The 13479-nt window shown below is 32.7% G+C and overlaps 2 protein-coding genes across 2 annotated transcripts; both read right to left on the bottom strand.

Moving 5' to 3' along the window:
- Positions 1-1444: 1444 nt before the first annotated feature.
- Positions 1445-2756, bottom strand: LOC124830188 (stem-specific protein TSJT1-like). Its single transcript, XM_047303842.2, has 3 exons — positions 2192-2756; positions 1983-2103; positions 1445-1885 (listed from the first exon to the last, which is right to left on the bottom strand). Exons 1-3 carry the CDS (start codon positions 2639-2641, stop codon positions 1701-1703), a joined length of 756 nt encoding a protein of 251 aa, XP_047159798.1. The 5' UTR covers positions 2642-2756; the 3' UTR covers positions 1445-1700.
- Positions 2757-6664: 3908 nt separating this feature from the next.
- Positions 6665-8851, bottom strand: LOC124830190 (acetolactate synthase 3, chloroplastic-like). Its single transcript, XM_047303843.2, has one exon. It carries the CDS (start codon positions 8771-8773, stop codon positions 6827-6829), a length of 1947 nt encoding a protein of 648 aa, XP_047159799.1. The 5' UTR covers positions 8774-8851; the 3' UTR covers positions 6665-6826.
- Between the last annotated feature and the right edge of the window lie 4628 nt (positions 8852-13479).

Here is a 13479-nt window from a genome sequence, read left to right as displayed (position 1 = left end):
ACTTAATTACAATACTCACAATAATATTTATATGGTGAGCATTAAAAAAAGATATAGTTAAATAGTTAAACATTCAATAGTTTTGTTATTGTAAATGTGCTTAACTTCAAGTATGAAACTTATAAACATATTCAACCCAATTCTAACTAGACCTATAAAACAATGCTCAGTTTAATATACTTACTCGGTCCAACCTACAAAATGTAATGGTTAAAAACCTAATTTTGGTAAATTACAAATAAATAAACAGGTTTCAAGGTATCTTGAGAGGTTAATGGGACCCTAAATAAGAGGTTTAGTAGATTCCAGACCGTTAACAAAATACTTCAAAACTTTGAAATAGAATACTCCAAAGCCAAACACAACATGAAGATTTTAGATAGTCTACCAAAGGGTGGGTAACCAAAGGTAAGAGCAATAGTGGAAAGAAACATAAGGACAATTATACTAGGGAAACTTCTTCGAGTATTACATGCTCAAGACACTAGACAAAAAATTCAAACTCCTTAACCCTACAAACAAATCAATTTGAATAAAGTAAGCCTTTTGCATCCGAGTTTAAAAACCCCTACAAAAAATTATGATAACGATCATATAATATGTTCTAGAGGATGCTAAAAATGAAAGAAAATACCCCACTAAAACAAGAATAACGAATACACAAAGTTTGATAAAGTTAATTAAAAACAAAGTAAATAAAACCCCACTACAAGAGAGTAGAATATCTACAAAGAACATGAAATCCCAGAAAATCCAAGAAGGAAAGAAGTTATCAAGCCACATGGAAAGATCTTAACAATAAGAATAACTCTAACAAAGAGCACACAAATATATCCCATGGCGAAAATGGAAGAAGCTACTATATTACTTTCTTAAGATTATCCTCTCAAAATCGAAGGACATCAGCATATCAAGTTGTCAATGTCAGAACGATTTTTATACAGATTGCTTCCTTTATGATGTAACATGCATTTCCTTTTTTAGATGATTTTAGTTGTGTTTCTTTTGTTCTTTGTCCCTTTGTGTCACAAGAAAAATAAGTGTGGCCAACATGTACATGTGAATGGATTTTAAACTCATTCTTCACGCTATTTTTTGCCGTCTTGGAAATATATCACTTCTATTACTAAGGAACAAACAAAACGTTGGCAGGATTTGATGAAGCTGGTGCTTCTTATAATCGATATTGTTATATATTGCTGTTAAAATAAAACTTATTCCACCCCACGATGCCGATGAATAGTAAAAATATATATCAGAATTTCACCACACATAATATAGCACTTTCAGTTCGTGTTTGTGTCGAAAAACAGATAAAACATTTTCCAAAACATTAAAAGCAGAGGTTTTCTTTGCGTTTTATACCACTCGTTTCCAAGTCGGACAAAAGCAACCAGCGGTAAATTTATTTACACACATATATGTGCTATTTGTATGCAAAATATTCTAAGCAAAGGATTATAGTTCAGAATCTATTTGCCGCAATTTATGTTGACGGACAACAAAATCATACTGTGAACATTCATGGGAGCAAATATGTGCACCTGTACTCAAACTATGTTTCTAAAGCTCCACTTCATTTTCTGAATACAACGAAAGCAAATACACGCCTAATAATTTCAAACTGAAAAACTAAAATCTCCTGTTATTCATATTACAAACAACCTTAGTCATCTTCAACACTGCTGCCTGGTTCCTTATTATCCCCAAGTAGCCCAGTTAGCTTCACTTCCAACACGCGGCATCGTTTGGATCTTTGATTGAGAGTCAACATTGAAGTTTGCCCCACACATAACCCCCTCGCTATCAATTCTTGGCATTGCTTTCATCTTCCTCGTCGGATGTTCAAAGTTCATCAGACCATGTTCACTGTGAAACATACACCCTGCAATTCCAACCCCAATTTCTATTACTTAGAATCAATCAATGCTGCTGACATTACAGAATCCTTCGTTACATAAAGATAAATCACATTTACATACCAGTTGGAAATGGTGCGAATGATTTAGCACAGCCTGCTTTTATAAGGTCCACATTTTCAGAAATCACTATCGAACCATCGGCTGCAACACCCCAGTAGAGCCCAATCTGGCCATCGGAACCCTATTTCAAACACATGGAAGATGTGGGTAAGTCCAAAAAAGTGATGTGATGTTGGAAAGCTATGAAGAGATGAGGGAAAGAGACTTACAGATGCAACAAAAACAGTTCCATTCTTGTGGTCATAGATGAGAAATCCAAAACTGCCTTCGAGTTGACTGAGGACTTGATCAGCAGGGTATGGACCTCTGTCTCGAAGTGTTCGATATGCTTGAATGATGAACATGGCCTCGTTTGTTCCCTTCGATAGCCCATATTGCTTGTTCAGCCTACTAAGGTTGTGCAGCTCACCCATGAAAACGCAGTATATGTCATCCAAACCACTGAAGAATCTGTGATGAGTGGAGTTGCTGTTCGAAGGGGAATAGGCTACCAAAGCATCGTTTCCAAAGCACATTGAAAAAGCATTGGAAGAATTGGAGGACATGAAATCATTCAGGATTTCATTGCTTAGCTTAGGCTTACTGCACCCACTCGTAGAAGCTGGACTCTTCAGCTCCTTCGGTGCATTAACCAACTTCTCCTTGAAAATTCCCAACATTTTACCTTTCTCTGTGAATGAAGTTCCAATGACAGAGCTCTTGATTTGTTTTCCGAATGTAAGAAAAAGTATGAACGGGTGATAGAAGGAGATGAAGAATGAGATGTGGAAGAAAGAGTGGATGATGGTTTGATATATATAGGAAGAGAGGAAGAAGGGTGTGTCATATGAACGTGGCAATCCTATCCGAACGACGAATCGGAGGAAAAGGTAACGTGCAGAATATTATAATAATATGAAAGTGTCATAAAAGTGATTTAAAGGAAACTTATATTAATTACAATAAGATTATGGATGCAGTGATGATCTGGGCCACATTATTCCTTCAATTTTTCCTTTTATTTTATCGATGTTGAAGGTTTATCTTGACAAAGGGATAAATCATAATATTTATGTTAGGTTTAATATATATAATGTCAAATTAGTCCATTCTTTAAAATGTGTATCAATTACGTCTCTATCTAATAAAATTTATATCAATGAAATCTCTTCTATTAAATCTGTATAAACTGCGTTAATTATTTTTCTCTCTCCTCTATTAACGTCGTTTGTACGGATTTAACGGATCATTGATATAAATTTTATTAAGTAATGACGTAATTAACGCACGTCTTAAAAGATGGACTAATTTGACATTGTCGAACGAAACTGGGAACAAAATAGGATATTAAGCCTTTATTTCAATAAATATTCATAAGACATTTGAGGACGACATATGAAGGTAAGGTAAGTCGTGTTTATAACTTTAAAACCAGTTTCGTAACATCTTCCATTAATACATGTTGGTATGATATCAAATTTAAGATTTAAATTTTAAATATAAATCTAGATCATAAAAATACAATGATATATTTTTATTTTATAAACATTTTTTTTATCAATTTATGACTTTAGGATTTAAAATATAAGGTTGAGTGTTGGTTTTATGAGATTCTTTCTTTGAGACAAAAAGTTGTATAAAGATATTAAAAATTATTTGACACAACAAAATTTAGAAATAAAATAAGTTAAAATCACATTATACTTATATAATCATTTTTTTTAATTTTTACATAATTATATATATAAAGATTAAGTGAAAACTAATAAAAAATAATAATTCATATAATTATATATTTAAATAAATTATCTCTTATATGTCTTTCTTTCGTTTTTATTGTAATATATATTTAAGTATTATTACAGTTTCATTCTAATTATGATTAATTTCCTCTATTCATAACTGTTAAATTAAAGGTCTAATTGAAAATTCTGTCTTGATATCTGAAAGGGACATAAACTTTTATTGAAAAATAACATTTGGAAAAAGTATAACGAGTAATTTAACTATAAAGTGGATTTGATTGAAACATGATATTCCAGAAATGAGAAAAAAGAAATTTGTTAGTTGGAATAGTTGGGAGTGTTAATGGTTTTGGGAATCCAATTGCAACAAAAGAGCATACAAAACAAAAGTCTTATCCACATTGTTTTACCAAATCCTATGATATGACAGTGATCTGACTCAGCTGATTCCACGTCAGCTCTTGTTCTCCACATATTCAAATATTTCTTTTATTGCTTCAACAACCACAATTATTAATTCATTATTCTTGTCAGAGTACTATTTACTGCTTTATCTTTCTGTTACAAATTTAAATACCCATTTTTAAATATTATTTTTATTTGTATTTAAATTCGTCAAAATATTGGTGCCTTATTTTAAATTTTAACACTTTCTACTGTATTGAAAAATAATATTTAACAAAATATTAAATTTCAAGATTGGTATAACTTTATCAAACTTCGATTTAAATAGTTAAAGTAAAGCAATTGACTTAATTTTGTTGATAACTTCTTAAACTTAAAGGTTTGCAAACTATTACTATTATTAGTATATTAAAATATTAATATTTTATTTTACTTTTCCGTGAAATATATTGGTCGTTAAAATAGTATATCAAAGTAATAATAACACTTAGTACATTTTTTATGTTCAAATATTTATTAAAATTTCAAAATGTCGGTGCATCACGATCAAGTTAAAGATTTAAATATTTAATATTCATTTAAATTTAAATTTTATAAAAGAGATTCATTTAGTTATATCAATGTTGTATAAAATGTAAAGATTATGAATGTTAAATAAGATATTAAATTTTAAAAATAAAAATTTATCATAAAACTTCTAATTTGTCAAACATAAGCATGGTTAGTTCATTAACCACTAACAATCCTGCAAGTTTGATAGAAAAGATCTACAACGGAAAATGAAAAACATGATAAAAATATAACATTAGAGTAAAATAACGATAACAATAATAAAAAAACTATCCATCTAAAAATGACATTAGACCAAGTTAGAAGCTCTTCTAAATGAACTTCATGTTTTTGATTAAAAAACCATATGTGCAAAATAGTCAAGAAAGACATTATAAAAAAATAAGACATAACATTAAGAGATAATTGTTGAATCATAAGTACATTCTCAATTTGTCTTTAGTCTCTTTAAACAATCATCAAATTTACATATTATTTCTAATACTCCAATGAAAAACATTAAGGGTTCTTTCATATGAAAATATTGTATCAATCTCTCTACACTATAGACCTACATAGTGATGCAATTGACCATTACCAACATTTTAAGATGTATAAAATCTAAATCCACCTATGTATTATATGATCATCTTTTGTATAATTTTCTCAAATATCCAACATTCTAATGCATTATAACTATTTAGTGAACTCAATTGACTCCTTTCAAATGCTAATTGACAGATTCAAAGGAAAAACTTCCTTTGCATCGAGTCAACCTTATGAAAAGTCCTAACCAAATAAATATTGAATCCTTAAAAGTGTTCATGAAGAGATTATGAAAACATTCATCCTCACCCGAGTTAACAATGCACACATTGATGACTCTCATGGATTAGGTTGTTGAAAAAGAATCTAATGTAGCTTCTCCAACAACTTTGACTCACTCGACAAACCAACTTTAAAAATAATCAAGTAAGATTAATGTACATATTTTAATGTAAACATCTTCTTCAACATCAAACCAATTCAAGAGATATTTCACAATAGTAACATATAAATCAAATCTATATAAGAAAATGATATAATCTCCCACACTTAAAACTAAAACAATAGATTAATGACCTAAAATCATTGTTAAGATTTCGTATTGTGCTTATTTGAATTATTTAACTAAATCAAATTATCAACTCTAATAAATAAATCTTTCAAAAAAGATCCATGGTTAAAATTTAATAATAATGACATAAATCAATCACATACCTTAAAACAATTAGGTTACAAGTTTTTTTCCGTATATTTATTTCTTTTTTTTCAACATAAATACGTATTTTTAATAGTAAACTTGTGAACTTTCAAACTATGCACGACGCAAACTTAGAACCTATAATTTCTATAAAAAAAAATACAAGTGATTATTACATGAAAATTAGTATTATATTAAAGTGTAATTCTTCTTCCATGACAGCTTAGATATATCAAATCATAGTATATTATGATGTTTGAGTTATTACATTCTAAAGTGAAAAAGTTTCATTCTAATTATTTATTTTAACTTTTCTGAACTAGAGGTACATTTTCCATTCAATGTCAATGATTATCTTTGAACATTGGCTTTTTGATATCTCTTAACCTGAAAAAAGGTCCGCTACTTTTTATCGGTGCTCTAAAAATTCTCAGAACTTCAATAAAATTGGAAAGGATTTTCCATCTTCAAAATTCCATACTATTTTTTTTTTCTTCCTCCACTTTACAAGTCATGTCAAACGTTGAAACAAACGAACGATTGGCTGCTTTCCTTTCCAATATTCCACTTTCTTACCTTCCATATAGTGTTTAAAAAACTATGCATATTCAGAATCCAGTTCTGCATTGGTACGAAGAAATTTGCTTCTAAATATTTATTTGTAGCATATTCATGAATGATATTTTCAATACAGTTCAGTGACAATCAACCAACTAACTAAAGGTAGATGTGATTTACAAAAAGAATACTAATAGCACTGATTAACAGTAGGAAGTAAATATATTTAGTAAAAGGAAAGAAACTTGTACGGAAAACAAGCAACCTATCTTATCTTAGTTGCCCAGCATGAACATAAAATTTCAAAAGCTAGCAGATTACTATAATTTTACAAAACCACCATGAAGATAAATTTTCTTACGAAATCAGTAACTTTTCCTGCCATCACCCTCAGTTATCACGTCCTGGAAAGTTCCATTGCTAGGAATCATGGGCAAGACATGCTCTTGATGGGGCACAATGACATCAAGAAGATAGGGGCCAGGGGTGTCCAACATTTTCTGAATTGCCGCTCTAAGGTCTTCCTTCTTGGCCACACGAGCTGATGGTATCCCACAAGCATCCGCAAACTTCAAGAAATTTGGAAATATGGCCTTGTCATTAGAGGGGTCTCCCAGATATGTATGAGCTCTATTAGACTTGTAGAACCGATCCTCCCACTGAACAACCATACCCAAATGCTGATTATTCAACAACAATATCTTAACTGGGAGCTTCTCCACTTTGATTGTGGCCAGCTCCTGAACATTCATGATAAAACTTCCATCACCATCAATGTCAACCACAATAGCGCCCGGGTTAGCCACCGCAGCACCGATGGCAGCCGGCAATCCAAACCCCATGGCACCAAGACCACCAGATGTTAACCACTGCCTAGGCCTCTTGTACTTGTAAAACTGAGCAGCCCACATTTGGTGCTGCCCAACTCCAGTACTCACAATTGCCTCTCCGTTAGTCAATTCATCAAGCACCTGTATAGCATACTGAGGACAAATTTCTTCCTCAAAAGTCTTGTAACTCAAAGGAAACTTCCGTTTCTGCTCATTCAGCTCTTCTCTCCAACCCCTAAAATCAAGCTTCCCCCCAGCCCCTCTGCTCTCCAACACTTGATTAATCCCCTTCAGTGCCAACTTCATATCCGCACAAACCGACACATGAGGCTGTTTGTTCTTCCCAATCTCAGCCGAATCAATGTCAATGTGAACAATCTTAGCCCGGCTCGCAAAAGCCTCAAGCTTTCCAGTGACACGGTCATCAAACCTAACCCCAAAGGCAAGCAAAAGATCACACCTATCCACAGCATAATTAGCATAAACAGTCCCATGCATCCCAAGCATCTGAAGAGAATTTTCATCAGCAAGGGGATAAGCACCAAGGCCCATCAAAGTACTAGCAACAGGAACACCAGTGAGCTGAACAAAACGCCTCAATTCCTCACTAGAGTTCAAACAACCACCGCCTACATACAAAACCGGTTTTTTGGCTTCAAAAAGCAATCTCACAATAAGCTCCAAATGCTTCTCGTTGGGAGATTTAGGCAACCTAGACATGTAACCAGATAACCTAATCGGTTGATCCCAATTGGGAATGGCAAGCTGTTGCTGAATATCTTTAGGTATATCAATCAACACAGGTCCAGGTCTTCCTGAGGTGGCCAAGAAAAACGCTTCGTTGACGATTCTAGGAATGTCATCAACATCGAGAACGAGGTAATTGTGCTTTGTGATGGAACGTGTTACCTCAACGATGGGCGTTTCTTGGAAGGCGTCGGTGCCAATCATGCGGCGGGGGACCTGGCCGGTAATGGCAACGAGGGGGACGCTGTCGAGGAGGGCGTCAGCCAGGCCGCTCACGAGGTTGGTAGCGCCGGGACCGGAGGTAGCGATGCAGACGCCGGGGAGGCCGGAGGAGCGCGCGTAGCCCTCGGCAGCGAACACACCGCCCTGCTCGTGGCGCGGGAGCACGTTGCGGATGGTGGCGGAGCGCGTGAGAGCCTGGTGGATCTCCATGGACGCACCACCCGGGTACGCGAAAACATCCGTGACGCCCTGGCGCTCAAGCGCCTCCACGAGGATGTCAGCGCCCTTGCGGGGCTCCTCGAGGCCGAAGCGCGATGCGAAGGGTTCGGCGGCGGCGGATTTGGCGGCAGCGGCATCGGAGATAGCGCGGGAGAGTTTGAGAGAACGACGTTGGGAGTGTAAGGGGGCGTTTGGGAGTGGGGAAAATGGGAGAGCGAAACGGAGAAAGGGCTTTGGGGAGGGTGATGAAGGGAAGGCCGTGAAGGCGGGTTTTGGAGTGGTTGCAGCCTCCATTTTCCGATTGCACAAAAAGACGCAGACCCTAATCTAAACAATAGAGTGAATTTATTACTAGGATACCATACCACACATCTAATTCTTTCTTGTCCGTAGTACAGCCACACTTATACTGTTTTGGGGTTTTCAACCATTATTTTAATTTAGTTTATGTACTATAATATAAGTGTCGTAAAATTATTCTTTCTTAGGAAAGATATATTTGAACACTGTTATTCTTTAAAAACATTTACTTTCCACTTGTTTTTCTTAACAAAATAATAATTTATAAAGTTGTAGGTTGAATATAGAAAAAAAAACTACATGTTATGAATCATGATCATTCATTTTATTTTTAGGTTATATGTATATATGTAATTTATATTCTTATGGTTTAAAGGTAAAATAATATTAAAATGAAATATAAAAACTAAAATAGTGTGTATAAATCTATACTATCATATAAAACGGATTTATTTTCTAGTATACACATTTTGCTTTTAATTTTACTTTTTAAATTTTTTACATCAAAATAAATATTTTATCAATGTTACCCTTTAAATAACTTCTTTTTTAATTTAATCATTTTTTTATAAATTTTAACCATATTTTTAAACTAAAATAACTATTTATAATAAAAAAAATATCTATAAAAGTTATTTAAAATAAAAATGTAAAAAATTATTTAAATTTATTTTTAAAATTATAATAGTAATAATATTATTTAAATTTATTTTATAATTATAATAGTAATAATTTTATTATAACAATAATTTTCTATTTTATATATGTAAAATATCTCTCTTTAAAAAAAGTTTGTGTTAGTAAACCAAAACATTGTTCTTTTTTTCCAAACAATTCCTTTCTTATCATTGTCTTTCTTGGTAATATCTCATACCAATCTCATCACTTTTTTTTATCAAAAACTATCTTTGAAACTATTGCAAAAAAAAAGTTACTAAAACCCATAGTTCGAAACAGTGAATAGAGGAAGTTTCTATTATATAATTTCTTAAGTTATTTATTTTCTTGACTTTTTTTAGTTGCGTGAGTTGATTCAACTCTCATGAACCATGAACTTCTAACTAATTGGTGATCATATAATTAACTTAATGACTTTCTCCAATTCAACCTAATCTATATCTTTTTTAACCAAAGCTTGATGTGGCCAATTTGATTGGGTGTGACATTGTCTGACATGTATTTGGATCCCATCTTAAATTGAATTTGTATGAGTTCGTCATGTTAAATGACCGTACTCTTAGTTTTATATTTTTTTAAATTTAGAAATGATTCAATTTATATATAATTCAAAATCAACTAATTTGATTCAATTTAATATATGAAAATACAATATTGAAAAAATAAAAAATTAGGGTTGAGATAAATTTATTAATAAATTTAGATAACTGTACATTAATTTTGAAAGTTTTTTAATTTCATTTCATCTATAATCATATGTGGTTATCTTTTAGATGAGAATGTATGATTCTGCTCGCGTTATGTAGATGATGCAGAGTCGCTATGCAAGTTGTCTCGCACAGTGAGACCCTGTAAAGGGTGCTCACTGTTTGGGTAATTCGTTGTGCGAGCTGGTGCGCTGTGTGAATTACCAGAGGGTGTTGCTCTCTATTTGTGGATTCGTCTGGCGAATCCTGTCGCTATGCGACTGGTGGTGGTTTGAGACCACTGCCCTTTTAATTCGAAGAGCGAGATGGGCGCCAAGCGAGAGGGTTTGGGGGTGTCGTCTCTGTCTAGGCTCTTGCATGGCGACCTGGGTGCGCTATGTGAGTACCGGTGCCAGCTGTGAGTTAATTCGCATAGCGAGTTAAGTGGGTGCGCCTTTGAGGGACATGAGGTACAACACCTCAGCGAGTTAATTCGCCTTGCGAGTAAGGGTGCGTTGTGCGAGACCATCCTATTTCGCCTCGCGAATAGGGTGTGTTGTGCGAACCCTTTTGGGTCCAGTCTTCTCTTTTGCTCTTGCTTTGGGTGAACCAAGTGTGTGAAATGATTGAAATGCATAGTATGATGGTAGCAATGTTATTGAACTGATTGTACGTGACAATATGAAACATGTTTGGTGGTTGAAGGTAACAAGTATGGTTAATGGACGTAATTCCATGGATCTCAAAGGGAGGTCACATGGTGGTGCCCTATAGTGTTGGACGTAATTCCATGATCTTCAAGGAGAATATTCATGGTGGTGCCCTTAATGTTTATAATGATTTGCGTGGTAGCTCAGTCTTGGGGATTTTCCTAATGCTCCAATGGTCTTTCATTCTCAAGTAGAGAGGATTGATCCATGTGGTGAGGAGTAACAGGAAGTCCTAGTCTTGGGTGCTTCTAGTACGACCCAAGGTGAGTGATAACAGACTAACCTTGTAAGTATGGTAGGGTGAAACCCATTGGCAATGGCTTTGCAAAGCAGTAGAGGCCACCACTAATGCATAACCCGCCATAGCTCGGCAATCATTCTAGTTCGGACGAGTCAAGTTTAAGTGCAACAAGTCGTGTTTGTATAGTCTAGCATATCTGTATGTATTTGTATATTGTGTGTGATTGCTATAACATGATTTTTATATCTAGCTCATCCTTGCTTGTGTGGTTGTGTTTGTTTGGGTATGTTTTTTTTTAATGATCATCCACTTGGATGTGAGCAGAGGCGAATGAGGTACCTCTGGAGTAGGCTTTGGAGGAAGACGATGTTGTTGCTTAGTCTCCTTAGGGTTCTATTATTATTTCTTGTATTTTGAAATACTCTAGTATGTTTAAGTTTTAAATTCTGACTCAATTTGGGATGACTGTAAGATTATCAACTCTATTCACAGTCTATGTTAACTATTCTCTTTTATTAAAAATGTGGACTTAGTATACCATATGCTCCTATATAATATGCTCTTTTTTGGGATGTTACATTAGTTAACATCTATAATGATTCTACAATTTAAAATTTATTTTAAAATATGAATCATTGAATTAATTTTTTAAAAGAATTAAAATATATATAGAAAATATTAATATAATATCTAATTAATTAAAATAGCATCCATGCAATATAATACATGTCAACATGTTTTTTTATGAGGTGAATGCGTCAATTTATGGTATCGGCATTAAGAAACTTCATTAAAATCTATTATTCATTAATACAATTTTTTTAAGTGGTCATAAGTAAGTATGGTTGTTTTTAGGATTGTTATCACTGTTATCTTTCATCTAGACTAACGAGTCTTATACTCTCGTTATTAAACCTTCTATAAGTATTTTATGATTTTTTTCTTTAATATTTTCTTCAATTATAATGAATTTATTATATAAATGAATGGATGATATTTTTAAGGTATGAATTACTTTGTATCTTAAAATAAAGTAAAATAAGCTTGCTAATTATGTTTATTTGAAAAAATACACACACACACACACACACACATATATATATATATATATATATATATATATATATATATATATAATTAAAATTTGATTTTCTTTCAGTTTTAAATTTGTTGAAAAGAATATTTTCATTATTTTCCTCTTAAAATGAAAAAATCATGAAAGAAATGAATTTAAATTACAAGTAAATAATATTAATTTTGGTATGGGTAGAAGATCATAATTAAAATATTTTTTATTTTTTTCATATGTTTTTTTAACATTGTCTTCAATTTTCGTTATGAAATTCTCTTATTATTTGTTTGATGTTTAATATAGTCAATCAATGATCACAATAAAATTTTAAATACACAATAAATATAATTATTTATATTATAATATTTATATTTATAGATTTGGATTTGAATTTTATAATTCGTAATCATGATCTAATATATAATAAATACATTTTATCTATAATTTCGATTATAAGTTGTATTTAAGACTCTTTAAAACTTATGAATGTTGAATGGGACTGACTTATCGTCATAGCACGTTAACTCTAAACCACTCAAATGTAGCTAACAAACAATGTAAATACTTTGTGAATTTATTGTAAGAATAAAATAATTATAAAAGATTAATTTTTATATTTGTAAAAGAAAAAAAATAAAATAAAAAATAATATCAAAGGATTGTAAAAATAATCTGTATCTGAAAGTATTATTAGTATGAAATTACTCGTATCCTCGAATTCTAAACAATAATGACTTAAAAATAATTCTCTCAAAGCTATGGAGCTCAAGACCACAAATACTTACTGCCAATACAAAATATCATCGTTCAAAAAGGTAATACTATAGTAGCCCAGACGATTCAGGTTTGAAAAAGTTAAAGTTAGGAATGATAAAGAAGATACAAATTAAGTTAACCTTTTCATTCACGGTTTATTCTTTCTTTCTGGTTATTATCTTTTCCCCTCATTTGTGAATTTGAAGGGTTGAAAGTTTGAATCCGCGTGGTGCCGATAAACATTAGGAGAATGATTAGGCCGGAAAAGGAGACACGGGTATACCCAAGCCACACAAATACTAAATTGTTTGTCCGCAGTCATGTTGTCAAGATTTCCCGGTCCCAAATTATGTGCCCTCTCAAAGAACACGTGACGTCACTTTCTTCGTCAATCTCCAAAATTATCATAGACCACACGATATCATTCACAGACCAACCAGACCACCCTAAATAATAGATATTTTAGTTCTTAAGTTTCATCGTTTAACGTATGATTTTAAGACCCACTTAACAATTAGATGAACATGCACATCTTCCTGTAAAAATACCAATAATGT

This window comes from Vigna umbellata, chromosome 5 (assembly GCF_029865625.1).
Source record: "Vigna umbellata cultivar VRB3 chromosome 5, Vumbellata_1.0, whole genome shotgun sequence".
Classification (NCBI taxonomy): domain Eukaryota; kingdom Viridiplantae; phylum Streptophyta; class Magnoliopsida; order Fabales; family Fabaceae; genus Vigna; species Vigna umbellata.
Note: the sequence above shows the minus strand (reverse complement) of the source record. Positions and strands in the feature narration are given on the sequence as shown.

Bases quoted from the DNA above. Each gene is read 5' to 3' on its own strand.
- LOC124830188 (XM_047303842.2), bottom strand. From the start codon at position 2,641: ATGTTGGGAATTTTCAAGGAGAAGTTGGTTAATGCACCGAAGGAGCTG. The intron at 2,104-2,191 runs GTAAGTCTCTTT...TGTTTGAAATAG, and splicing joins GAACTGTTTTTGTTGCATCT to GGTTCCGATGGCCAGATTGG. The intron at 1,886-1,982 runs GTATGTAAATGT...TTGGAATTGCAG, and splicing joins ATTCGCACCATTTCCAACTG to GGTGTATGTTTCACAGTGAA.
- LOC124830190 (XM_047303843.2), bottom strand. From the start codon at position 8,773: ATGGAGGCTGCAACCACTCCAAAACCCGCCTTCACGGCCTTCCCTTCA.